Genomic DNA, 27,867 nt, shown 5'->3' on the forward strand with positions numbered 1-27,867 from the left:
GTAGGACATTTGGCTATATAACTAGAGGTATAACCAGTAAGATGCTCATTTGTATAGTTAGAGCTATAACTAGTAGAACATTCGGCTGTATAGCTAGAGGTATAACTAGTAGGACATTTGGCTATATAGCTAGAGGTATAACCAGTAAGAAATTTATCTATATATTTAGAGCTATAACTAGTAGAACATTCGGCTATATAACTAGAGGTATAACTAGTAGGATGTTTGGTTATATAGCTAGAGGTATAACTAGTAGGATGTTCGGCTATATAGCTAGAGGTATAACTAGTAGGACATTCAGCTATATAGCTAGAGGTATAACTAGTAGAACATTCGGCTATATAGCTAGAGGTATAACTAGTAGGATGTTCGGCTATATAACTAGAGGTATAACTAGTTGGATATTTGGCTGTATAGATAGAGGTATAACCAGGAGGAAGACGGAGATGATTGAAGGACCATGCGGTATTTTTCTGTGATTAGTTTTTAGGTTTCTTGGTTCCCTAGAAATGTATTAAATTGATTCACATCAGACGTACATCACTCAGTACTATCCCTCTCCCCCACTAACAGTCTAGTGCAGGCCAGAAGAAGATCGCCATTCAATAGATTAGCAAAAGAGATGGGAGCAGAAGAAAAAGTATAACTGTAATATTAGATTATACACGGCTACTTGTAGTCTGTTACCATGAAGACACATAGGATTACACAGGAGCTGTATGGAATGATAAAGAAAGCTATAGAAAAACTATTGTCAGAGTTGATTATTTTTCATTTTAAATGCATTAGGATGATCAAGAATAAAAAATCTAATATATGTAACAAACTGTATACTCTATATTATAGTTGAAGTTGTTTTATAATTTTTATCTTAGTCATCCCTCCCACTGACCCACCTGAAACACCGGGAACCTGCCCAAATGTAACTTCAAAGTCCTGGATTTCCTTCCGTAACCATTGTTATATTTTTGAATCATCGTCTACCAGGTCATGGTACGAGGCATCCCTAAAATGTCTTCAGTATGGTAAGTTTCACAAATACTTATTAGAAAAAGTAGAATTTTTCTAGACTTGTAACAAGCTCTAATGTATCTAAATATGGACATTTTGATTGATACATTGTAGCTGCATTAACTGATAATTTGGCCACAAAAAAACCAACCATACAATGAGGCATTCCGAAAGGCAAATTTTTGCAGTGGATATTCTGAAGGTATTGGTCCTGAAAGGGTTAGCTGTGAATTATATTTGAAAAAGCATCAGATCATTGACTATGTTGTGTAATACCATGTACCTAGAGGAATGGATTCCTAAAATTATTCACTATGACAATTTTCTAGGTGCCAGTTTAACTTCAATTGAAGATTCCACTGAATTGAATTTCCTCCTCCGACATACTGAGTTACTCAGCAGCCAGGAAAAAAACTTTTGGATTGGACTTTACCATAATGTGGAAGGTAAAGTATCTTATAGTATCAGAACATAAGGTCATCTTCACATGACAGTGAGAAACGGCTGTTGCAAAAAAGAAAAACAAAAAAAAAACTTGCTTTACTTGATAGAAATTAATTGATAGATTTTTTTTTTTTAATAGATGTAAAAACTTATTAACATTTCAGTTACATCCACTGAAAATGCATCAATGAAATTCAACTGGTTTTATATCAGTCCATTAAAAAAGGGGAGGGGCCTAATAATGACCCCTATAATATGACCCCATATAATTTGTTGTGTCCATAAAACCCTAAACTATTACATTATCATTAACCTTTTCCTGCTGAAGCCATTTTTTGATTTTCATTTTCAGTTTACTCCCCGCCTTCCAAAAACCAGAACTTTTTTTTTTTCCATTCACAGATCTATAGGAGGGCTTTGTTTTTGCTGTAGGATTAAAAAAAAATCAGAATGGAGTAGAATTAGAGAAAAATTGCAATATTGTGACTTTCTTGGCTTCATTTTTACAGCCAAAATGATGATAATATAAAATGAATAGAGTTTTTGTTACATTTTAATATCTTAAATTCTAAAACTTAAAAAAAAAAATCACTATAGTCAGACACATGTAACTCTTTTTATATTCCTATATATATAGGGCTGCTTTTATGCCGCCCTATATATGGAAATATAAAAACAGTTATATGTGTCTGACTATAGTGACTTTTTATAGGGTCTTTTTTGTAGGGTCAGATATAATTTCGGGGAATGTCTGATGATGTTTTGATCACTTTTTATTAAAATTTTTATGGCCTGCAAAATAGCAAAAAACAACTCATAGTTTGTCCCTTTTGATTTTTTTTTCCCCCTGTTATGACGTTCAACACATGGGAAAAATATACTTATAAGTTTGTAGATCGGTCATTTGAGGATAAAGTGATACCTAATCAGTGTCGGACTGGGGTGTCTAGGGCCCACCAGTGGAATTGCTTCTAGGGGCCCACTGCCGGGACCATGCAGATCAGCGGTACCGAGACACGACGGCTAAAGGTAATAACATGTCGGGAGCCATGCTGCTCACCCACTATACCATGTGAACTTCTTAAACCTACTTCTACACCTTGAATGGCAAGTGAACAGCGCAGCTCCTAGAAATGTTACCATTACCTGTAGCTGTACACTGTCCTGGAAGAGCTGATCTGCAGAGGTCCTGGCTGTTGTATCATTACAGATGTAATATTGATGGCCTATCCTAAGGACAGGCCATCAATATTAGAAACATGGATAAATCCTTTAAAGTGGTTGTCCAGGAATAGGAGCAACTCACTTGGCGGGCGGGAGGTATAAAATAAAAAACAAATAAATAAAAAAGCATACTCATCTGTCCCCGGCGCTCTGTTGTCCATCATCAGTGTCCATTCGGTCTCATGCCGCCGCCTCTTTGCTGGGAGTCCTGCACCTCATGTGATTGCTGAGACCTATTAGGTACAGGATTTCCAGAAATGAGCGCATGAGACCGAACAGACACAGGCGGGGACAACGGGGTGCGGGGGACAGGTGAGTAGGCTTTTTTTTATGTATTTTTTATTTTATTTTTACACTTCCCTGGAGGCCACTCCAGTTTATAGACAACCTCTTTAAGGCCGGGGCCCCACGTGCCAGAAACGCCGCGATTTGCCCACAGCGGAGACGCTGCGGGTAAAATTGCGGTGTTATACAGTCTCTGCAAAGTGGATGGGATTCATGCGACTCCCATCCTCACTTTGCGGAGAAGACCGCAGCGCAGACAAGCTGCGATTTGCAAAGCCGTTGCGGCTTTGCAAATCGCAGAATGTCAATTATATCTACAGAAACGCCGGCGGCTTTCCCGTAGATATAATGTTAAGAGAAAGTCCGCGGGGGAAAACTCTGTGAACTTTCTCTTGAAAGCGCTGCGGAAAGAACCGCAATGCGAACACGCAGCGTTTTTTCCCGCAGCTCTTTAGAGCTGCGGATCCGGGCCGTAGCCTTAAGGGGTTTTTGGGCCAAATATTTTATGGCCACTTCACTGGTCCCCCATAATGTATGGGGAATATTGATGGAGCCATTATATTGTGTGGGAGCCATGATGGGGCTGACAACCTGTGGGGAAGGGGGACGTTAAAATGTGTGTCAAAAACAGAAAATGTCCACAGCTCAAAAGTATCAAGAACCAGCTTAACCTGAAGTGAACGAAAAAAACACCCCCCCCCCCCGGTAGGGGCCGAAATAATCCAAAATCCAAATGCACAAAGAGGTCTTCAGCACAAAAGGTTTGCTTACGATAAAACTTAGCTTTTAATGATGAGAAAGCATTAAAAATGAACACCAGATACAGGAATAAAAAGGGAGGTAAGAAGAAAAAAAACTTACAGCATTAATCCTTCAAACGCATGTACGTGCAGCAAAAAACAAGCCTACGCGTTCGGGACATCTGTCCCATACTCATGTCAGTATATATAATTTTTTTTCTTCTTACATGCCTTTTTATTGCTGTATCTGGTGGTCATTTTTAATGCTTTCTAATCATTAAAAGCTAAGTTTTATCGTAAGCTGAAGAGCTCTTTGTGCATTTGGATTTTGGGTTAAAATGTGTGGGACATATTAAAGGGGTTGTCCAGGGCTTTTTTATGGCCTATACTCAGGATAGGCCATAAATACCTGAAACCCCACATTGCAGAAACACAACGTCTTTGGCTACTACAGAAAAAAAATTGTGTTTTACAGAACCAGCAAAATGAATGAAATTTAGTCACATTTACCTTATCCACACATTGCAGGAAAAAGATGTGGAACAGCCACAACTCTAAAATGCGTGCGCTTCTAAAAACATGGCCGGTTACTTTCAGCTGAGAAAGTACAGGGAAAATGCATCAAAAGTTCAATGAAAAACACTGTGGAAAAAATATATTGAGATTCACTGCAATTTTTTCCCACAGTGTTTTTTAGCTGCATCTCACTGTTGGGCCTCATCCTTTTCATCTCAATATACTGTATACTACACTGTAAGGATAAGGCCCCATGTAGCAAGCCGCAGCAAAAAGCGCTGCAGGAAAAACCCCGGCGGCAACACATCAGTTTTTCGCACAGCGCTTATTGCAGAAACGCCACAGAAGTTTCCTCTGAGGACTTGACCGGGATATTCCCATGTCATTAAGTCACTGAAATTGAATTGACATGTAACAAAACATCCCACCCAACGGAAAAACAAACTGGACGCACACACCAAAGTACGATGGGATAAAGCGGCCACAACAGCCAATTTATTGATTAATTACACATATCATGAACAACAACACTTTATTAGAGGAAGGTCGAGCAGGGTCAGCATAGTAAAACGGGCAGTCCGTCCGCAATCTCCCAGCCGCAACGCGCCGACACGGGATAGGGCAAAACCTGGTACTGCCTTGTACTCCATCTTAAACATTAATAACTTTATTATCGTGATAAACAAAGACATGGCAGAGGTACCCTTCACCATGGGTCCCCCATATTTTACACCGGAACTCGGAATTACAGCATGCCCTGCCTGACCTTCCCACCGCCGGCTGTCGTGACAGAAATGACGGTTGACCTGAAAAAGAAAGAAAAAACAACAAGACACCAAACCAAGACACCAGGGTACAAGAAAGAAAAAACGCCAAGGAGGGAGGGAGGGAAAGTTCCAGGTGAGGATTGAACAAGGGGCTGGGAAGGGACAAACACTAAATAGCCCCCCTTATAGTAAACAAACCCACCCCCTGACCGGCCACTAACCCCAAACAAACCCACTCCCGCCAAAATATTAACCCCTGTTGTAAAACCTCTACCTGCATGACTTGAAAAATCCCTGTCATGCGGGCCTTTGCTGAATTCTCCAGCTCCGGCCCTTCCTTGACCGGGATATTCCCATGTCATTAAGTCACTGAAATTGAATTAACATGTAACAAAACATCCCACCCAACGGAAAAACAAACTGGACGCACACACCAAAGTACGATGGGATAAAGCGGCCCCAACAGCCAATTTATTGATTAATTACACATATCATGAATAGAGATGAGCGAACAGTGTTCTATCGAACTCATGTTCGATCGGATATTAGGCTGTTCGGCATGTTCGAATCGAATCGAACACCGCGTGGTAAAGTGCGCCATTACTCGATTCCCCTCCCACCTTCCCTGGCGCCTTTTTTGCTCCAATAACAGCGCAGGGTAGGTGGGACAGGAACTACGACACCGGTGACGTTGAGAAAAGTAGGCAAAACCCATTGGCTGCCGAAAACATGTGACCTCTAATTTAAAAGAACAGCGCCGCCCAGGTTCGCGTCATTCTGAGCTTGCAATTCACCGGGGACGGAGGTTTCCGACCAGTTAGCTAGGGGTTAGATTCTGGGTAGGCAGGGACAGGCTAGGATAGGAAGGAGAAGACAACCAACAGCTCTTATAAGAGCTAAATTCCAGGGAGAAGCTTGTCAGTGTAACGTGGCACTGACGGGCTCAATCGCCGCAACCCAGCTTTCCCAGGATCCTGAATGGAATACACTGTCAGTGTATTCCCGTATACCCGATATATACCCCCGATACCCGTTCCAACGGTGTGCCCCCCCACCTTCACCTCAGAAATACCCTGCAAGTCCCCTAGCAATAGGATTGGGGCTATATACACCCACTATTTTTACTACTGGTATACAGTGCCATTGTCTGACTGGGAATTCAAAGAATATATTGGGCTTACATATAACTTCAATTCCAGGGAGAAGCTTGTCAGTGTAACGTGGCACTGACGGGCTCAATCGCCGCAACCCAGCTTTCCCAGGATCCTGAATGGAACACACTGACAGTGTATTCCCGTATACCCCATATATACACCCCAAATCACCGTTCCAATGGTGTGCCCCCCCACCTTCACCTCAGAAATACCCTGCAAGTCCCCTAGCAATAGAATTGGGGCTATATACACCCACAATTTTTGCTACTGGTATATAGTGCCATTGTCTGACTGGGAATTCAAAGAATATATGGGGGTTATGTGCACCCACAATTTTTAATACTGGTATACAGTGCCATTGTCTGACTGGGAATTCAAAGAATATATTGGGGCTATGTGCACCCACAATTTTTAATACTGGTATACAGTGCCATTGTCTGACTGGGAATTCAAAGAATATATGGGGGTTATGTGCACCCACAATTTTTACTACTGGTATACAGTGCCATTGTCTGACTGTGAATTCAAAGAATATATGGGGGTTATGTGCACCCACAATTTTTACTACTGGTATACAGTGCCATTGTCTGACTGTGAATTCAAAGAATATATGGGGGTTACGTGCACCCACAATTTTTAATACTGGTATACAGTGCCATTGTCTGACTGGGAATTCAAAGAATATATGGGGGTTACGTGCACCCACAATTTTTGCTACTGCTATACAGTTCCATTGTCTGACTGGGAATTCAAAGAATATATGGGGGTTATGTGCACCCACAATTTTTAATACTGGTATACAGTGCCATTGTCTGACTGGGAATTCAAAGAATATATGGGGGTTATGTGCACCCACAATTTTAACTACTGGTATATAGTGCCATTGTCTGACTGGGAATTCAAAGAATATATGGGGGTTATGTGCACCCACAATTTTTGCTACTGCTATACAGTTCCATTGTCTGACTGGGAATTCAAAGAATATATGGGGGTTATGTGCACCCACAATTTTTACTACTGGTATATAGTGCCATTGTCTGACTGGGAATTCAAAGAATATATGGGGGTTATGTGCACCCACAATTTTTACTACTGGTATATAGTGCCATTGTCTGACTGGGAATTCAAAGAATATATGGGGGTTATGTGCACCCACAATTTTTACTACTGGTATATAGTGCCATTGTCTGACTGGGAATTCAAAGAATATATGGGGGTTATGTGCACCCACAATTTTTACTACTGGTATATAGTGCCATTGTCTGACTGGGAATTCAAAGAATATATGGGGGTTATGTGCACCCACAATTTTTACTACTGGTATATAGTGCCATTGTCTGACTGGGAATTCAAAGAATATATGGGGGTTATGTGCACCCACAATTTTTAATACTGGTATACAGTGCCATTGTCTGACTGGGAATTCAAAGAATATATGGGGGTTATGTGCACCCACAATTTTTAATACTGGTATACAGTGCCATTGTCTGACTGGGAATTCAAAGAATATATGGGGGTTATGTGCACCCACAATTTTTACTACTGGTATATAGTGCCATTGTCTGACTGGGAATTCAAAGAATATATGGGGGTTATGTGCACCCACAATTTTTACTACTGGTATACAGTGCCATTGTCTGACTGGGAATTCAAAGAATATATGGGGGTTATGTGCACCCACAATTTTTAATACTGGTATATAGTGCCATTGTCTGACTGGGAATTCAAAGAATATATGGGGGTTATGTGCACCCACAATTTTTAATACTGGTATACAGTGCCATTGTCTGACTGGGAATTCAAAGAATATATTGGGGTTATGTGCACCCACAATTTTTACTACTGGTATACAGTGCCATTGTCTGACTGGGAATTCAAAGAATATATGGGGGTTACGTGCACCCACAATTTTTGCTACTGCTATACAGTTCCATTGTCTGACTGGGAATTCAAAGAATATATGGGGGTTACGTGCACCCACAATTTTTGCTACTGCTATACAGTTCCATTGTCTGACTGGGAATTCAAAGAATATATGGGGGTTATGTGCACCCACAATTTTTAATACTGGTATACAGTGCCATTGTCTGACTGGGAATTCAAAGAATATATGGGGGTTATGTGCACCCACAATTTTTACTACTGGTATATAGTGCCATTGTCTGACTGGGAATTCAAAGAATATATGGGGGTTATGTGCACCCACAATTTTTAATACTGGTATACAGTGCCATTGTCTGACTGGGAATTCAAAGAATATATGGGGGTTACGTGCACTCACAATTTTTGCTACTGGTATACAGTGCCATTGTCTCACTGGGAATTCCACAAATAATTTGGGGATTCATTCACCCTACATCTCAGGCTCTTGCCATATTCACCCAGGTTGTCAGTGCTGCACCAGCTCGTTCCCAGACAGCTCGGCCCGAAAAACACGTTACCTATATAGAGGATTTGGACAATGAAGACAACATGTTCTAAATCTAATGTCTGCACCTTCTCCAGAATTAAAATAAAGGCAGCGTTTAACTTTCAAATAGCACTGCACAAAGGAAGAGCTTATCAGCTTGTCTCATGACATGCTACTGAAAAGTGTCATTTGTGTATCTTAATGTAAATATAGTTGTATAAGCTTTTTGGGTTTTAGGCACTGCCAAGTTATTTATTACCACCCGCTCCCTTATAATGATGATGACGCCAAAGTCACTGTGGGTGTTCAGAGCTCACAGCTTTGGGTGACATTTGTCTTGCTCTCTGTCGGTACCAGCTGTCTTTTTGGATACCGTAAAGTTATGTTGACTTTATTAACAGCTATAGAAGCTTTAGCCAGGTTGTGACGGTGTGTAACCCTAACAACACTAAGTGGGATACACATTAATAGTCAGTCTATGTACGCTAAACGTATCACTGAAGTAATTTTTTTTCCCTCTCCCCTAATATAAGAAAGGAACAGACATTAGACCTAGACCGGGGTTCGAGGCTTGAAAAAATCCAGTATTATTTGTTCTTCATGATGTGAAATATGTGTTGAAAAGCAACCCAAGATGAAGTCAGCCATGTGTGCCAGTGTGTTACTTGGCATGCCTTTGCTGGCCCCAACTGTAAGGGTCACTCTCCATTTCCTCCATTTTCCACTCCCCTTCACACCATTTGTGGTGAAGCAATGGGATGCACTGAAGTGCACCCTCTAGCCTCGTGTGGGATAGGGACATCAGATGCCACTCCAACCCCCTCGTCTTCCTCCGCCAGCCAACGGTGCGAAGATGAGAGGAGTGTGCTCTGAATGTTTTCTGCCTAGCAGAGGCTAGTTCTTACTTACGAAAATGGCCCCACTTTGACCTGTATATCAGGCACAATGGTGTAGGTTTCAAAGAAACATGGCACCAACAAGTTGGAAAACGTGGGCCATGCGTGGACCGTGTTTGAGTCTGGCAAGCTCCAGATCTGCTACCAGGTTCCAGCCATTATCACAGGCGCAAAAATGCCAGGCCCCAGGTGTAGCAGGAAAAAAAAAATGCCATCTCAGCCAGGATGGCATCCCTGACCTCGGAGGCACTGTGCTGTCTGTCCCCCAAGCTGATCAGTTTCAGCACGGCCTGCTGACATCTCCCCATGCCAGTGTTACAGTGTTTTCCGCTAGTAGCTGGGGTGGAGGTTGCAGCTTCGTAGGGTTTCAGTCTACTCCTGCCATGAATTTTGGCCTGGGAGAGGAGATAGGCCACCCCAGTTTGCACCCGGGGAACAGACTCCACCACATTCACCCTGCCTGTCATTAAAGATAAGCACTGCAGCATCCCTGACCACAGGCGCTTGTCCATGTGTCGGTGGTCAAGTGGACCTTGCAGCAAAGCGCAGAGCTCTGGGCCCGACTGATGTTATGGGACACATGCAGGCGCAAGGCAGAGACAGCACACCAAGAGAAGTAGTAACGGCTAGGCCCAGCATAGGGAGGTGCCCCAGCTGCCATCTGCTGACGGAAGGCCTGGGTCTCCAGAAGCATAAACAAACACCAACATCTCCAGGGCCAGCAGTTTATCGATGAGGCTGTTACAGGCTTGGGCATGGGGGTGGGTTGTATTGTACTTCTGCCTGCAATGAAAAGCTTGGGAAATGTGGAGTGGCTGGGAAGAGGCGCATGATGGTGCAGGCCAAAAGGGCGCATGAGGGTGAACTCCCCAATGTGTCAGAGATAGGTGTGTAAGTGTCCTTGCATCATATACTTGCACCATATTTGGCTTTGGAAGTTAATTTTGTGCCAAAAAGTGGTTAAGACAGCGATCCCTCAGCTACTCCCGTTACACTGTCTATTGAAGTTACCATCTGTGGAAGTGGACCACCATTTCTAAGATCCCAAAGGAAGCAGGCAAGAGATGTGCAGTTCAGAAAAAAAGATGAGAAAATAAGTTTAGGCTGTAGAGCACAGAGGGATCGGAGAGGACAGAGCTGGTGTCGGCCAGGTATTCCCACAACATGCGCCTATACTTGTCCCTCCTGGTGACACTAGGCCCCTGAGTGGCAGTAATTTGTCCAGGGGGGCCATTAACGTGTTCCAGACCTAGGAATAAGTCTTCCAACAGGGTAGAGTTTTGCATGCCTTTGCTTCTACCCACTGTTTTTGCTGCTTAGCTTCCCTCCACATCTACTCTGCTTTCACCCCTAAACATCACCCCAGTTTATGCCTTTGCTTCTACCCAGGTTTTTTGTTGATTTAGCTTCCCTCTACATCTACACTGCTTTAGCCCCTAGACATCACCCCTGTCCATGTGGGGTCGGTGGCCTCGTCATCCACCAACTCCTCTTCCAATTGCGCACTGCCCCCTTACTGCAAACCGCACATGACCACAGCTTGCCTTGATGGCAACTGTGTCTCATGATCCCCACTTAGGTCCAGACAAGTCGGTGGCGGGTCCAAAACCCCAAAATTGGAAGGAAATGGCAGATGCTGCAGTATTTCTAACACCTGTTCCTGGTGCTCGGGCCTGGTCTGTGTTGTACCCTGCACCCTGCTTAACGCATCTGCCATATCCGAAGTTGTGCTGAGCGCATGCTAATGTTTCGTGTCCAGTGCAATGGATGGGATGGGATTTCACATAAGTCTGCCACCCATGGCCACTCATGGTTGAGCAACTGAGGGAGTTGACTTTGACGAACCCGAGGGTTTTGGAGTTGGAACTACATCAAAGGTCTGTGCTGCTCACACACTCTGCTCAACACATGATATGTTTAGTGCCAGCAGTGTGGAGACGTCGCACAACAGCCGTTGTTCCAGCAGGTACAGGCGTTGTAGGAGTGCATAGAGGCTAGCAGCGGCAACTATACACTTTAAAAACTATCCGCACAAGCACCACACTTTCACCAGTAGCTCAGGAACATGGGGGTACCTTTTTCAAAAGATTATCAGCAATGAGTTAAAAACGTGGCCCAGGCATGGAATATGTTGCAGGCTGCCAAGCTACAGAGCCAATCCCAGGTTACGGCCATTATCACACATGACAACATGCCTGGGCCCAGGTGCAGTGGCAAAAACCACATTGCCGTCTCATCGAGGATGGCATGACTCACTTTGTAGGCAGTGTGCTGTCTGGCCCCCAAGCTGATGAGCTTCAGCACGGCCCGCTGACGTCTCCCCACACCAGTGTTGCAGCGTTTCCAGCTCGTAGCTGGGGTCAATTTAACAGCGGAGGAGGGTGGTGTTTCAGCCCTCCTCCCAGGAATGTTGTGTGGGGAGACAAGTCAGGCCACCACATTTTGCGACCCGGTCCACGCCTCAACTACATTCAACCACTGTGCCCAAATTGAAAGTTAGCGTCCCTGTCCGCATGCACTTGTCCATTCGTAACTGGTCACATGGAACTTTAGGGCTAAGCGCTGAATTTAGGGACCGCCTCATGTTTGGGGGAAAGTGCTGGTGTGGACGGCACAGTGCGGTGGCGCAGTAGACACTCTGCCCAAAAAGGGCAGAGTGTCCCCCAGCCGGGATTCCAACATCTCCTGGGCCAGATTTCTTGAGATGAGGCCGTTGAAGCCTTGGGCATGTGGGTGGGTTGCGCTGTACTTTAGCATGAAATGAAAGGCTTGGGAGATGGGGAGTTTCTGGGAAGAGGCGCATGATGGCGCGGGCAAAAGGAGAAATGGCAGGAAAAGGTGAGGATAAGGGTGAACTCCCCAAAGTGTCAGAGGCAGATGTGGAGGTGTCCTGGCTCCTGGTCTGGACTGCAGCGCCAGCCCTGTCAACAGTGGAAGAGGCAGTGGCCGCCAGGCCAAACGACGATTATCCTGCGCTTGCTCTCACCCACTGAGCCCAGGGCTTGCCTTCCAAATGATGGCACCCGCAAGAGGTGGTGAGATTCCTCTCCGCAGATCTCCAAACCATCTTGGACTTGCAAATTGCACTAAATTTGTCATGTAACTGACATGTATATGATGAGTCTATCCATTGTCTGTTCATTTTGGTGAAAGTCAGCCTGTCAGCTGACAGACAGCTGTGCTTGTCAGTGATGATGTCACCGGCTGCTTGTACCCCCAGTTTTTGCTGCTTAGCTTGCCTCCACATCCACACTGCTTTTGCCCCTACACATCACCCCTATCCATGCCTGTGCCTCTAGCCATAAGTCTGCCACCCATGGAAACTCATGGTGCAGAAAGTGAGGGAGCTGACTCTGAGGAACCCTTGGGTTTTGTAGCTGGTACTCCATCAAAGGTCTCTGCTGCTCACACACCCTGCAGAACATACGGTATCTAGGGTTAGAGCGTGTGGTGACCTCGCACAACAGTAGGTGCTTCAGGCAGATGTAGGCCTTGCTGGAGTGTATTGCGGCTAGCTCCAGGTACTGTAGACTTGGGAAAGTGGGTGTCCAAGTGCCGCACTTTCACCCTTAGCTCAGCTAATTTGGGGTATGTTTTTAAAAATCATTGCACCACTACATTGAACATGTGGGCCAGGCATGGAACGTGTTGGAGGCTGGCAAGCTCCAGAGCCCTCCAACAAGCTAAAAAACCTGGCCCCAGGGGCAGCGGGGATAAACAAATTGCCATCTCATCCAGGATGGCATCCCTGACCTCAGAGGCAATGTGCTGTCCGTCTCCCAAGCTGATGAGCTTCAGCCCAGCCTGCTGACGTCTCCCCACACCAGTGTTGCAGCGTTTTCAGCTCGTAGCTGGGGTCAATCTAACAGCGGAGGAGGAGGAGGGTGGTGTTTCAGCCCTCCTCCCAGGAATGTTTTGTGGGGAAACAAGTCAGGAAAATTCTTGAAACGGGAGAGTTTTGCATCTTTGCCCTTGCTGCCTATGGACATCCCTTTGCCTCTAGCCACCATTTTCCCTGCTTTGCTTGCCTCCACATCCACACTGCTTTTGCCCCTAGACATCACCCCAGTCCATGCCTTAGCTTGTACCCCCAGTTTTTCCTGCTTAGCTTGCCTCCACATCCACACTGCTTTTGCCCCTAGACATCACCCCAGTCCATGCCTTAGCTTGTACCCCCAGTTTTTCCTGCTTAGCTTGCCTCCACATCCACACTGCTTTTGCCCCTAGACATCACCCCAGTCCATGCCTTAGCTTGTACCCCCAGTTTTTCCTGCTTAGCTTGCCTCCACATCCACACTGCTTTTGCCCCTAGACATCACCCCAGTCCATGCCTTAGCTTGTACCCCCAGTTTTTCCTGCTTAGCTTGCCTCCACATCCACACTGCTTTTGCCCCTAGACATCACCCCAGTCCATGCCTTAGCTTGTACCCCCAGTTTTTCCTGCTTAGCTTGCCTCCACATCCACACTGCTTTTGCCCCTAGACATCACCCCAGTCCATGCCTTAGCTTGTACCCCCAGTTTTTCCTGCTTAGCTTGCCTCCACATCCACACTGCTTTTGCCCCTAGACATCACCCCAGTCCATGCCTTAGCTTGTACCCCCAGTTTTTCCTGCTTAGCTTGCCTCCACATCCACACTGCTTTTGCCCCTAGACATCACCCCAGTCCATGCCTTAGCTTGTACCCCCAGTTTTTCCTGCTTAGCTTGCCTCCACATCCACACTGCTTTTGCCCCTAGACATCATCCCTATCCATGCCTCTTCCCCTAGCCATAACTCTGCCACCCCTGGAAACTCATGGTGCAGAAACTTTGGTTGCTGACTTTGAGGAACCCTTGGGTTTTGTAGATGGAACTCCATCAAAGGTCTGTGCATCTCACACACCCTGCTCAAGATATGGTATTGTAGGGTTTCAGCGTGTGTGAATGACGGACAACAGCCTGTGTTTGGACAGATGTAGGCCTTGCTAGAGTGTTTTTAGGCTAGCAGCGACTCCTGTGCACTTGCAAAAGTGGGCGCACAAGCGCCGCATTTTCAACAGTAGCTTCGGTACATTTGGGTATGTTTTTAAAAAACTTTGCACCACTAGGTTAGACGTGGGCCAAACATGGAACGTGTTGGAGGCTGGCAAGCTCCAGAGCCGCTACCAGGTTCCAGCCATTATCACAGGCGTAAAAATGCCAGGCCCCAGGTGTAGCAGGGAAAAAAAAATGCCATCTCAGCCAGGATGGCATCCCTGACCTCGGAGGCACTGTGCTGTCTGTCCCCCAAGCTGATGAGCTTCAGCACCGCCTGCTGACGTCTCCCCACACCAGTGTTTTAGCGTTTGCCGCTAGTAGCTGTGGTGGAGGTTGCAGCGTCGTAGGGTTTCAGTCTACTCCTGCCATGAATTTTGGCCTGGGAGAGGAGATAGGCCACCCCAGTTTGCACCCGGGGAACAGACTCCACCACATTCACCCTGCCTGTCATTAAAGATAAGCACTGCAGCATCCCTGACCACAGGCGCTTGTCCAAGTGTCGGTGGTCAAGTGGACCTTGCAGCAAAGCGCAGAACTAAGGGCCCACCTGATGTTGAGTGACACGTGCTGGTGCAAGGCGTGGACGCCACACCGGGAGAAGTTGAGACGGCTAGGGACGGCATAGTGAGGTGCCACAGTTGCCATCAGGTCCGGGAAGGCGGGAGTTTCAACAAGCCGGAACGCCAACCTCTCCTGGGCCAGCAGTTTAGCGATGTTGGCGTTCTAGGCTTGCGTGGGTGGGTGGTTAGCGGTGTATTTCTGCCGGCGCTCCAATGTCTGAGAGATGGTGGGTTGTTGTAAAGAAGCGCCTGATGGTGCCTTTGATGGTGCAGGAGAAGGAGATAAGACAGAAACAGGGGAGGATGAGGGAGAAGTCAACAAAGTGGCGGAGGCAGATGAAGTGATGTCCTGGCTCGTCCTCTGGAGTGCATCGCCAGCACTGTGAGCAGAGGCAGTGGCATGAACGGCGGGCGACGTTTGTCCTGCCGTTGCTGCCTGCCACTGATTCCATTGCTTGGATTCCAAATGACGGTGCATTGAAGTGGTGGACAGGTTGCCCCTACTGCTTCTTCTCAGGGCCCCTACTCGATTTCGAGAGGCAAATTGTGTAGACGACACTATATCTGTCCTCGGCGCATTCCTTGAAAAAACTCTACACCTTCAAGAAACGTGCCCTCGATGGGGGAGTTTTTCTGGGCTGGGTACAAAAGGGAACATCTTCGGACATTCCGGGTCTGGCCTGGCTTCGGCAAAGCAGCTGACCTCTGCCTCTGGACATGTCTCTGCCTCTAGCTACCCTTTTTGGTGCTGCACCTGCCTCAACATCCACACTACTTTCCCAGCTTGACATCTGCCTTGTCCAGGTGGGGTCGGTGTCCTCGTCGTCCACCACCTCCTCTTCCAACTCCTGTCTCGCCTCCTCCTCCTGCACAATGCGCATGTCAACTGGCTGCCCTGACAGCAACTGCGTCTCATCGTCGTCGATGAGGGTGGGTTGCTGGTCATCCGCCACCAAATCGACCGGAGATGGAATGGAGGAGACTCTAGTGTTTGAGCATCTGGACACAGATACTCGTCTGTTAGGTCCGTGGAATCGCGAAATGGAGGGGCAGGTTGCGGTACAGTCAAAGGAAGGGAGAACAGCTCTGGGGAGCAGGGACAGTTGGGGTTATTGTTCTGGGAAGATTGGGAATTTTGGGTGGAAGGAGGACAAGACTGTTGGGTAAGAGGAGGTAGAGGCTGACTGGCTGGTGGACAATGTGCTTTAAGCGTTATCCGACAGCCATTGCAAGACCTGTTCCTGGTTCTCGGGCCTACTAATCTTTGTACCATTCAGCCTAGTTAATGTGGAACTTTTGTGCAAAGCGCAGAACTTAGGGCCCGCCTGATGTTAAGGGACACACGCTGGTACAAGGCTCAACTCACCCTAAGTGCCAAAAACACTGCTGGTGCAAGGCTCTACTCATGCCAAGGGCCTCAATCTCTGCTGGTAGCTCAGCTTAAGGTCATGTAACTTTGTTTGGAAGGGCTCATGTTAAGGGCTAGAAAAGTGAATTTTGGAAGGTCTTACCACATCACACACACACACACACACACACACACTCAAAATGACAGTTAAGGGTGAGGGCTTTTGGAATTCCCATTGCCTATTCCATTTGTGGTTGTCATGGGGAACGTGATTTAAAGGGGTGGTTGTTACTGTTTGTTGAGCTTAAATTGGGGTTTGTGTCCATCCATTTGGGGAGTAAAGAAGGTTTCCAGGTATTTTCCCACTTTGATAGAGGTTTTTTTGAATGTGGAAAGTGTGTAGTTGTTAGGCAGTGATGTTGGGGTAATAGAGGGTCTTTGGTGTGTTAGATGCCCCCAGACATGCTTCCCCTGCTGTCCCAGTGTCATTCCAGAGGTGTTGGCATCATTTCCTGGGGTGTCATAGTGGACTTGGTGACCCTCCAGACACGGATTTGGGTTTCCCCCTTAACGAGTATCTGTTCCCCATAGACTATAATGGGGTTCGAAACCCGTTCGAACACACGAACATTGAGCGGCTGTTCGAATCGAATTTCGAACCTCGAACATTTTAGTGTTCGCTCATCTCTAATCATGAACAACAACACTTTATTAGAGGAAGGTCGAGCAGGGTCAGCATAGTAAAACGGGCAGTCCGTCCGCAATCTCCCAGCCGCAACGCGCCGACACGGGATAGGACAAAACCTGGTACTGCCTTGTACTCCATCTTAAACATTAATAACTTTATTATCGTGATAAACAAAGACATGGCAGAGGTACCCTTCACCATGGGTCCCCCATATTTTACACCGGAACTCGGAATTACAGCATGCCCTGCCTGACCTTCCCACCGCCAACACTATCATGTGTGATCCCTTACACATGATAGTCCGCCCAAACGCGCAGAGCTTTTTCGACACCCTCCTGCAAGGCTAAGATCCAAATGTCATACCCCACATCATTGAGGTGAACCCCATCTCGACTCAAGTGGCCGCTGTGTGGAACCTCTAAATCCTTATGGCGAACAACTATACCCCCATTGCGAGCCACAAAGGCCGAAACAGAGGTGTTAACTTTCCGCCTGGCCTTATTCAATTTAGCAACAGATCGCGCATTGCGCCAAGACAATCTTGCGACTATTTCGGACCACACTATCATGATACCGGGTACATGGACCATATGCGAAGCAGATCATATTTAATATCTCTGATGAGCTCATGGGAGGAACGAACGCCAAGATCATTACCACCCGTATGAATCACCAGGACGTTTGGGGGTCGATCCATCAGGGAATGAAAATGCAAAATAGGTAACAATGCTTGCCACAACATGCCCCTCCTACCTATCCATCTCACTACAGCTTGCGTACGGGGAAAACCCAGTTGCCTACCATTAGGCCTAACTGCGGCTCTGAGGGCTCCCCAATGCACTTAAGAGTGCCCCACTATCCAGACCAGGCACGGGGCAGCATCTGAAAGAAAATGCAGTAAAAAGGAACAAGAGTAATACAACAGAAATAATAGGCAACCGAAATACTAAAAAACAAGCAAATCAATCTGCAGAAGCAGACGGGGGGCAGGTCTGCAGCAAATGAGGACGAATGTACAGGCGATAGCGTGTAGAAGCCCAACGGCCAATGCGCATGACCGCAGCTTCCGGCAATCCGCATCTGGCGGCCTCGGTGGCTGCCCCAATGCGAAAAGAATGAGTATTATATTGATCGGGCGACATGCCTAAACTGCTCAAGACTTTACGAAAAAGTGCAACAAATTGAAAGCGAGAAAGGGCTTTACCCGACTCGTGAATCAAAAAGGCCCCGCCGAGGGCGGTCCGCATGGACAAAAACCTCTTAACCGAAGCAACTGGACAAGAAGAGGCACAAGGGACAGGGAACAAACGGACGACGACACCTCTACCCTCCTGATCCGTTTTGCTACGCGAGATCTGACAAGAGACGGCATCCCCGTCCACCGAAACGTGAGACCACAACAAACCATCATGAGCTAGGGTAGAAGAACTGACCAATTCACTAATACGAAATGCCCCAAAAAATGCTAAAGAAAACGCGACCCCAAACAACTGAGCTTCGTAAACATCCCTACATACAACCAACAGTTTGGAAAAAATGGCTTCCAGCAAATCAAAGGACACCGGGCGCCTCGCGTCCGGCGGGTGCGAGGAACGTCTGAAACCCACAAGAGCCCGTCGGACCAAGAAATGCTTGGTGGTATCGGGCAAGCCAAAAAATTTTAGCCAAAAAGAGAGTGCCGACAGGCTCCTGCAAGCGACAGACTTCGACCTACCCTGAGAAAAATAAGAACCCAGCCATGAAAGTACTAATGAAACCGGGGCACCCGAGTAACAGTCATGCCCTACCGTACTGCAAACACACGACCACTCTTGCCAGATCCGGGAATAGGCATTCCACGTGGACGGACAAAGGGAGCGACCCACCAAGGTCAGGGCTGTCCGAACGCCAGATCCCAGAGGTGACCCGGGCAAGGGATTCCATGAAGTTCTGTCTCCGGTGCCAAGGCCCGAAAACGATCCCACTGAAAGCGAGAAAGAGCGTCAGCGATAGAATTAGTCACCCCTGGGACATGACGAGCGGACAGCCAAACATTAAAAGATAAACAAGTAAGGACCAAGCGACGAACAAGACGAATGACAGGAGGAGAAGAAGCAGTTAAATGGTTCAACACATTCACCATGGAGAGATTGTCGCACCAAAAACGAACACGCTTATTGCAAAACAATGGACCCCAAACTTCTACTGCAGCGACAATAGGAAAGAGTTCGAGTAATGTGAGGTTACGGGTCAAACCGGCCTGTTTCCAAGAAATGGGCCACTCGCCATCAAACCATTGACCCTGAAAATAAGCTCCAAAGCCAAGACTGCCAGAGGCGTCGGTATGTAAAGAAAGGTCAACATTGTCACACCAGTCTTCTTGCCACACCGACTTGCCATTGAACTGAGCGAGAAAGGAAGACCAAACCCGCAAATCAGACCGGTGTTCGGCCGTAATCCTCACGAAATGGGCAGGGCTAGAAATTCCCGCCGTCGCTTGCGCCAAGCGCCGACAAAATATTCTCCCCATAGGGATGATGCGACATGCGAAATTAAGCTTACCGAGGACAGACTGCAATTGGCGCAACCGAACTTTCCTGTAAGCTACCAACTGATCCACCTCCTTGCGTAACACCTCAACCTTATCCATAGGCAATCTGCATTCCATAGCAATGGAATCGATCTCTATGCCCAGGAATTTAAGGTTGGTGGTCGGTCCCTCCGTCTTTTCAGGAGACAGAGGTATGCCAAAACGGCGGGCTACGTGCTGTAATGTAGAAAGAAGGACCGAGCACACCTGAGAACCTGCCGGACCAATACACAAAAAATCGTCTAGGTAATGTAAAATAGAGTGTAACTTGGACTCCTCCCTGACGACCCACTCAACAAATGTGGCAAAACACTCAAAATAAGAACACGATATTGCGCAACCCATCGGGAGGCACCTATCTACATAGTAAGAGCCCTCCCAATGGAAACCCAGTAAAAATAAACTGTCAGGGTGAATAGGAAGGAGGCGAAATGCAGATTCCACGTCCGCTTTGGCCATAAGGGCCCCAGGACCGCAGCGTCTCACCCAATCCACCGCCCTGTCAAATGACACATATGACACAGAGCACAACTCCTCGTCAATACCGTCATTAACGGACAATCCCTTAGGGAACGACAGGTGGTGGATCAGGCGAAATTTATTCGCCTCCTTCTTGGGAACGACACCTAAAGGTGAAATATGAAGATTACGTAAAGGAGGAACAGCAAAAGGCCCTGCAATCCGACCAAGTGACAGCTCTTTATCTAGCTTATCAGACACCACTTCAGGACGCATGCGAGCCGACTTCAGATTACGATAACATGGTACAGAAAACGGAACCTCAGAGGGGATGACAAAACCGTCCCTAAACCCGTCCAACAAAAACTGAGCCGTGCATCGATCAGGATAACTATTTAGATAGGGAAGCATCGGGTCTAGCTGAACCGGTGTCATCCCTTTTTGTAGCGGCATCAGACTGCTTTGCTCTAAGTTTTTTAAAACAGTGTGACCCTGCATGCGATCCCCCGCAATGAGAGCATTCGTGTTTGAAGTGGCAGGTGCTGCCGAACCTGCACTGACCTTCATTGAATTGCCAACAATAACCGGGACGTTGCACCGTGGAGGACGCCTGTCCCGAAGAAGGCACCCCTGCACCGGATCGAAATGGCTGAGGCGGTAACCTGGCAGCCACCATGAGACTCATCCACAAATTAATGTCTTTGTGATCCCACCGAATTGATGGCCGGACCGCCTTCCTCTGACGAAACTGCTCGTCATATCGAATCCATGCGGTCCCGCCATAAACCCGGTAGGCCTCACCTATAGATTCCTCATAGCAGAATAAAGCCGAACAGTGCTGGGGGGCCTTCTCACCTATGATACTAGCCAATATGTGAAATGCCTGTAACCAATTTGCGAAAGTACGCGGTATCAAGCGATACCGGCGTCTTTCTTCCTCTTCTTTCTTGGACTCAGTGAGTTTGACTCTGTCTAAATTGAACTTCTCAAGAGGCAAAAGAGAAAATATCTCCACATATTCGTCCTTCCATATCTTCTCTCTAACCTCCAGCTTAACATGCGCCCCCAAGGGGCCACTGAAACAAAGGTAGATCTCGCCCTTCGATGCATCATCTAATCTGACCGGATCAACCGCCACCTCACCCTGCGACGTCCCCGCCGTCTCAGCGCCAGCAACAATCGGCACAAGAGGCGAAGGTGCAGGAACAGCCGCAGGAGGAGGGGCCGAGGCCGGAGTAACCCAAGCAGCAGCAGGAGATGGAGAACTAACTGTTGGTACATAACTATCAATAAACTGCCTCACACTAGCAAATAGGGTAGACAAAGGGTCTGGGGAGGGGGAATAATTAGCTGAAGGGCAAGAAGGGTTCAGGGAGGGGAGAAGCCCAGACCGCAAAGAAGGAAGGGGGTGTTGTGACTCACCAGGCTGGCTCCGGTGGAGCGCCGAGGCAGCCGCAGCTCCGGATTCGTCTGGAACGTGGTCCAAATCCCGGTAGTCGACCTCATCATCAGAGGAGGAAGGAGGAGACCTGGTGTGATGATGGTGGGAGGCACGGCGGCCGCCGCGGACAGGTCTGCGAAGATCTAGCTCCTGGAGCGTGGCCGTAGTGGACCGCTGTGGGTGACGATGCTGAAGCTCAGACGCCGGATCCTGATGGGCAGCAGGCAGTGTAGAGGAGCGCTGGTCAGCTGGCACTGGGGACAATGCAGGACGAGACTCCGCCCCTCGTGGGCGAGCCGCTGCACGAGACTTCTTTGCAGCCCTTCTTTTAATCCTGTGGCTTGGGCCTGCAGAGGGTCGGGATGTGGAGGGAGAGCGCTCTGGAAGGCGGAGCTCGCGATCCTGAGGCTCCGCCTCCGTAGCCATGGCGTCAGATTGGCGTCTTCCGGTGGGCGGGGCTATAATTGCAGAGGGCCCGGCTGCATCGCGAGATCCCGACGCAGCCGCTGACGTCACCGCGCCGGGAGTAGGAGGGGCTGGAGCAGCTAGGCCGGAGACAACCGTGGAGGTAGGGGAGCCATGGCGCCGTGCGGATGGTCCCTTGGGGGGCTCCGGGCACGGCGCCGACGCTTCGGAGAGGCTGATGGGCTGAGGCGCTGCGGCGGTCGTGACGGCCTGGCGGGTCTGGATGAAGCAGCCGGAGGGGGCACCGCTGGAGGGGACGAGTCATCTGGAGGTGAATCAGGCAAGGCCGCTAACAAAGTGCTGCGCAGCCAAGCCGCTCCATGAATGGCAGAGAGACGCCGGATGGAGTCCTGCAGGATTTGTTCCTCCGACATGACAGCGCTGGGAAAAGTTCCAGGTGAGGAGTGAACAAGGGGCTGGGAAGGGACAAACACTAAATAGCCCCCCTTATAGTAAACAAACCCACCCCCTGACCGGCCACTAACCCCAAACAAACCCACTCCCGCCAAAATATTAACCCCTGTTGTGAAACCTCTACCTGCATGACTTGAAAAATCCCTGTCATGCGGGCCTATGCTGAATTCTCCAGCTCCGGCCCTTCCTTTCTGCTTCGTTTATACCTATAGGGAAACGGCCGATGTGTCTGTAGGTATAAGTGACATGCTGCGATTTCCAAAACCACAACAGTTTTGGAAATTGCAGTGTGTCTGCAGCGTGTATTTTTCTGCAATGTGTGGATGGGATTGTACACACTATGTACCTACACACTCAGGCCTGGTTCACATCTGCGATCAGTAATCCGAACTACTGAACACATTAGCAAGTGGTGTGCAGTAAAAGCTATAGACTATAATGGGGTCCGTGTGCTTTCCGTGCGGTGTCTGCACAGAACATGTGGACAGAAAAGTACTTCATGATCTACTTTCCTGTCCGCACGACTCATGTGGAAACCGCATGGAAAGCACACGGACCCCATTGTAGTCTATGAGGAGTGTGCTTTCACTGCACAGCGCTTGCCAATGCGTTCGGTAGTTTGGATTACAGATGTGAACCAGGCCTTATACATATGCCATATATACTAAGGGCCCATTCACATCTTCACCCGGGCCTCCGTACTGTAGGTTTCCGTTTCCTGCCTGAAACAGGGCAGGAGACGGAAACCTGCCGGCATCTTTTCAAACCCATTCATTTGAATGGGCTTGAAAAGTGTCCGGCTGTACTCTGTGTCCGGTTTAAAAAAGCCGGTTTCGCGGCGGAGAGCATAAATCACCCACCGGCGCTCACGGCCGGGCTCAGCATGACAGGTTTCCGTCTTCTACCGGCAGAAGACCAAAACCTGAGTACGGAGACCCGAATGCTGGTGTGAACCCAGCGTCACACATGTAGATTATTACAGCATATATACTCACACATATACATTAATATACATTCATATACCATATATGTCATATATATACTTATATGAATGTATTAATACTATATATACACTCACATATATACATACACATCATTATAGTATACTGTATATACATACCTATATACAAACATACAGTACTCACACAGTATACAACACACATACTTTACACAAATATACACATATATACATTAAACATATAGATTTTACCAAAAGAGTATACTCACATTTCCCAGCAGTCACCATCACAGCAGACGTCTTCCTGGCTTCCCCACACGCTACGAGAGACGACTCACTGTGAGGGGGAGGGGGAGGGGGAGGGAGGAAGGAAGTCGGGCAGCAGGGACAAGACGTCATAGGAAAACAGCCAGTGCTGCTGCAGGTCAGTGAGAAGATTGCAAGCGGCCGTTAGCTGAAGCTGCACACAGTGTCCTCCTGTATGTACTTTCCCTATATATCAGGAGGACAACGTGTACAGCTTCAGCTAATGGGGGCCCATGTGTGTGGAGGCAGATGCATTGGCCAGGTGCCCGGTTGGGGACCATCCCACGACCAATGCATTTGCATTGGTAAAAATCAAAACTTTCAGTCAGGGGGCGGGGCCCACCGGGGGATTCACCAGTACACCGGTGGGCCAGTCAGACCCTGTACCTAATGTGTATGGGCTTTATTTTCAACATATATATTTATACATATATATATAATTATTATTTTTTTTTTTACACCGACAGCAAAATGGTATCTTGGTTACATTTTACCGAGGCATCAGGAGAATTAATGCCCTGTATAACACAGCAGAGATCTCATTTCTATGGCAGCCGCTTAGCTCCTACATGTTTAAACACTCAACATCTGCTGTAAGGGTGCATTCACACGGAGGAAACTGACACTGAATTTGGTGTGAAATCTGTGTGCGATTCAGTGCTTAAAAAAAGCCTCCCATTAACTTCAATGGGTTCCTTTTTCTGATAGCACTAACCACTATGTATTATAGATAGGTACCTAGGAGCCCTGACAGTGTTATACACTATGTTTTATAGATAGGTTCCTAGGAGTCCTGACAGTGTTATACACTATGTTTTATAGATAGGTTCCTAGGAGCCCTGACAGTGTTATACACTATGTTTTATAGATAGGTTCCTAGGAGTCCTGACAGTGTTCTACACTATGTTTTATAGATAGGTTCCTAGGAGTCCTGACAGTGTTATACACTATGTTTTATAGATGGTTCCTAGGAGTCCTGACAGTGTTATACACTATGTTTTATAGATAGGTTCCTAGGAGCCCTGACAGTGTTATACACTATGTTTTATAGAAAGGTTCCTAGGAGCCCTGACAGTATTTTACACTATGTTTTATAGATAGGTTCCTAGGAGCCCTGACAGTGTTCTACACTATGTTTTATAGATAGGTTCCTAGGAGCCCTGACAGTGTTATACAATATGTTTTATAGATAGGTTCCTAGGAGTCCTGACAATGTTCTACACTATCTTTTATAGATAAGTTCTTACCTAAAAGTGTTTTACACCATATTTTAACACAATTTAAAGTGTCATTTGAACTGAAACTAACCAGGAACCCGAGCTACTGAATACTAAACAAATCTTGAAAAGTTTGCCCGAATTACATTTTATAACATAGAATATAAAATAATTTCTGAAAATGTCCAGTTTTCTGAAATAAAAAAATCTTTGTGTTTGCAGGTAATGTACTTTGGTTAGACAACACACCCGTGGACTTTGTAAACTGGAACAATAATGTACCTAATAAAGGTGGTGGATCCTATATAGATAGATCTTCAATGTGTGTGATGATGGATGCGATAAAAGGAATATGGAGCACCGGAATGTGGCAAAGGATACATATGTAAGACCTTAAAAAGTAAGTCATCATAAAACTGCAACTTTTTTATATTTTTAAATTATTATTATTAATGAAACATAGACTGCCGGGAATATTTGGGATGAGATGGATAATAAGATGGATGATGTTGAGATCAAGACTTTATATCTTTGTGAAATTCAAAAATGTATCTGATTTACATAGAAAATACACACAAATCTGATTTCTAACCTGTTGTTGGATGAAATGTGGCTGCTTTTTCACATTATTACAAACCTTTTTTTTTTTTTTAAAGCATAAATTCTGCTGAAATACTTTTTAACATACTTTTCCGTGACACATAGTTTTGTGTTGCTGGGGGAGGGGCTGGAACCCATGATGTGAACTTGATAGTGATATTTAATTTGTATATTTTTGTCTCTTATATATACACTTTGAGCCCCCATAAGATCTGTTACATCATAGACCATTGGATGGAACTTTTTTCATGGCTGATTTTCCCTGTAACTGAGTCTGATACTTTAGCCTCAGTTACAGGAGGAATACAACCTCCTCATATACAAGGCAGAGCTGATCTGGATCCTCTAAGACCCAGCAGCTCCTACAGTTCTCAGCACCCGGTGAAACATAGACTGCCGGGAATATTTGGGATGAGATGGATAATAAGATGGATGATGTTGAGATCAAGATTTTGTATCTTTGTGAAATTCAAAAATGTATCTGATTTACATAGAAAATACACAAAAATCTGATTTCTAACCTGTTGTTGGATATGTTTACAGCTCCGCTCCCCACGGTGAAGATGATAGAGACACCAGGTACAGTATCACTTATTCACCCTGATATTATAAACAGAAATTATAAGGCTTCTTTTTTTTTCATTGATATTTGAGATCAAACAAGAGCAATGTATAGGTGGAGGTTCTAGATTTTGGACCCAAAACTGATCCGATGCTGTCTGAGGCTGAATCCCTATCCTAAGAACACAACAAGTTACAACAGCCCTCTGCTGCATGACTGCAAATACCTACTGCATAAAAGTACATGAAAATGGGGTTCTTGGTTTTTACACTTTGTTCAAACGGCATTTAAGCCCATCTGTGAACAACAAGATGACTTATTTCAGATGAGTCCCTCCACTAAAAGCACTCACTTCTTATGGCCCAAGATTAAAGGGCAAGTGTATTTCAGATATATTATGCCTAGCATACACCACAAGCAGCCTGCTCTCTCTGGACCTGTGGCCTCTGTATGAATAGGGGAGTGTAGTTCACCCAACCTTGGACAGATAAGTAGTGTGCACAATCCAAAATGGAGGTCAGCCACACAGACCCAAAAGTACAAGTCCAACAAACAGACAAAAAATGGTCAGCCCTGTCCAACAACATGAACAAGAAATGCAGGAGCACGTCTTCTATGTGTGACATGGATTTATATTACAAATTGTATCGTTTTGGGTTTGGGGTTTTTTTTTCCGAATTTTTGGATTTAATAAAGATGTTTATTAGATGTTAATATTTTTCTCCTGTGTATTGTTTGTTGGAGCGTATAACAGTATTTTAGTACAGTAGTAGGCTATACATTGGATATATACAAAGTGATGTATTATTAACAATCTGTAGAACATTTAGTGGGACCTTTGTCTGTAGGATTTGTGACTGTAATAACTGTCTAATCCATATTTGCCTTTACAGAAGAAGGGTCCTCACCTGGCCTGACCACTGGCATAGTTCTACTTGTCATTCTTGGCATTGCTGGAGTCGCCGCTGTGGTCGTCTTTATATATAAGAGAAAAGGGAACAAACCACAACCAGAAAATGGTTTATCCAATAGAATATACATGGACAGCAGCCGTGCAGATACCGCACATGACAAAAGCGTTTTGGTAAATGACATTGAGAGAAATGAAGATGCAGATTCTTAATAAAAACCCAACCATGACTGTACAATAATATCCGGCCTGTAACAAGCTCATGGACCCTCCCCATCTACAAGGGTTACATAAGACTGAATGATCTGAACTAATACAAATGAATGTACAATGTTATAGTTGGAATGAACTCGACTGTTCTCCTCTCCATTTATAGATGACACTTGTAATACAAAATACATTAAATATTACATAGATATTATTGTGTAAATTTATTGGATAAATCCCTCTGATGGTTTTTGTGTGATATTACCCTGTATACACAATGAATGTTCTAGACCCTACAATATTGTTTTCATCTAGTACTAAATAATCCAAGAAAAGGTTATAATTGACTTGTATTTTCAGGTGACATTTCAGGAAAGTCAATTTAGGAGAAGAGGAAGAAACAGCCGAATAAGAGGAGAAAGAAGTATTTTTCATTGATAAGATATTTTACAAAGTTATGATAAAGACAGTGACAGATCAGTTTTATTAAACCCTATGTAAATGGATGACTGTCACGGGCAGTGGATGGTGGATCGGCTGTGCTGCCAAACCGGATTAGCTTTTGGCCATCTCTAAGGGTGTTATCCCATCAGACTCCCTGGTATGGGGATCTGGACTTTGGTTTGGGGAGTCTGTCAGGCTTCTACCTCCTGAGGTGGCCCCATTTGGAAGAAGCTAGCGAGGCCGAATTGGATAAAAA

At 46.2% G+C, this 27,867-nt stretch overlaps 1 protein-coding gene across 1 annotated transcript in view; it reads left to right on the top strand.

Moving 5' to 3' along the window:
• LOC142200943 (macrophage mannose receptor 1-like) overlaps positions 1-27,265 on the top strand; it is a 102,360-nt gene extending 75,095 nt beyond the window's left edge. Inside the window, 6 exon segments of the mRNA XM_075271689.1 lie at positions 876-1,025; positions 1,341-1,457; positions 25,111-25,252; positions 25,254-25,288; positions 26,032-26,067; positions 26,944-27,265. Coding sequence (XP_075127790.1) covers positions 876-1,025; positions 1,341-1,457; positions 25,111-25,252; positions 25,254-25,288; positions 26,032-26,067; positions 26,944-27,173 — 710 coding nt within the window. The 3' untranslated portion in view covers positions 27,174-27,265.
• The last annotated feature ends 602 nt before the right edge of the window (positions 27,266-27,867 follow it).

Source organism: Leptodactylus fuscus, chromosome 4 (genome assembly GCF_031893055.1).
Source record: "Leptodactylus fuscus isolate aLepFus1 chromosome 4, aLepFus1.hap2, whole genome shotgun sequence".
Lineage (NCBI taxonomy): Eukaryota > Metazoa > Chordata > Amphibia > Anura > Leptodactylidae > Leptodactylus > Leptodactylus fuscus.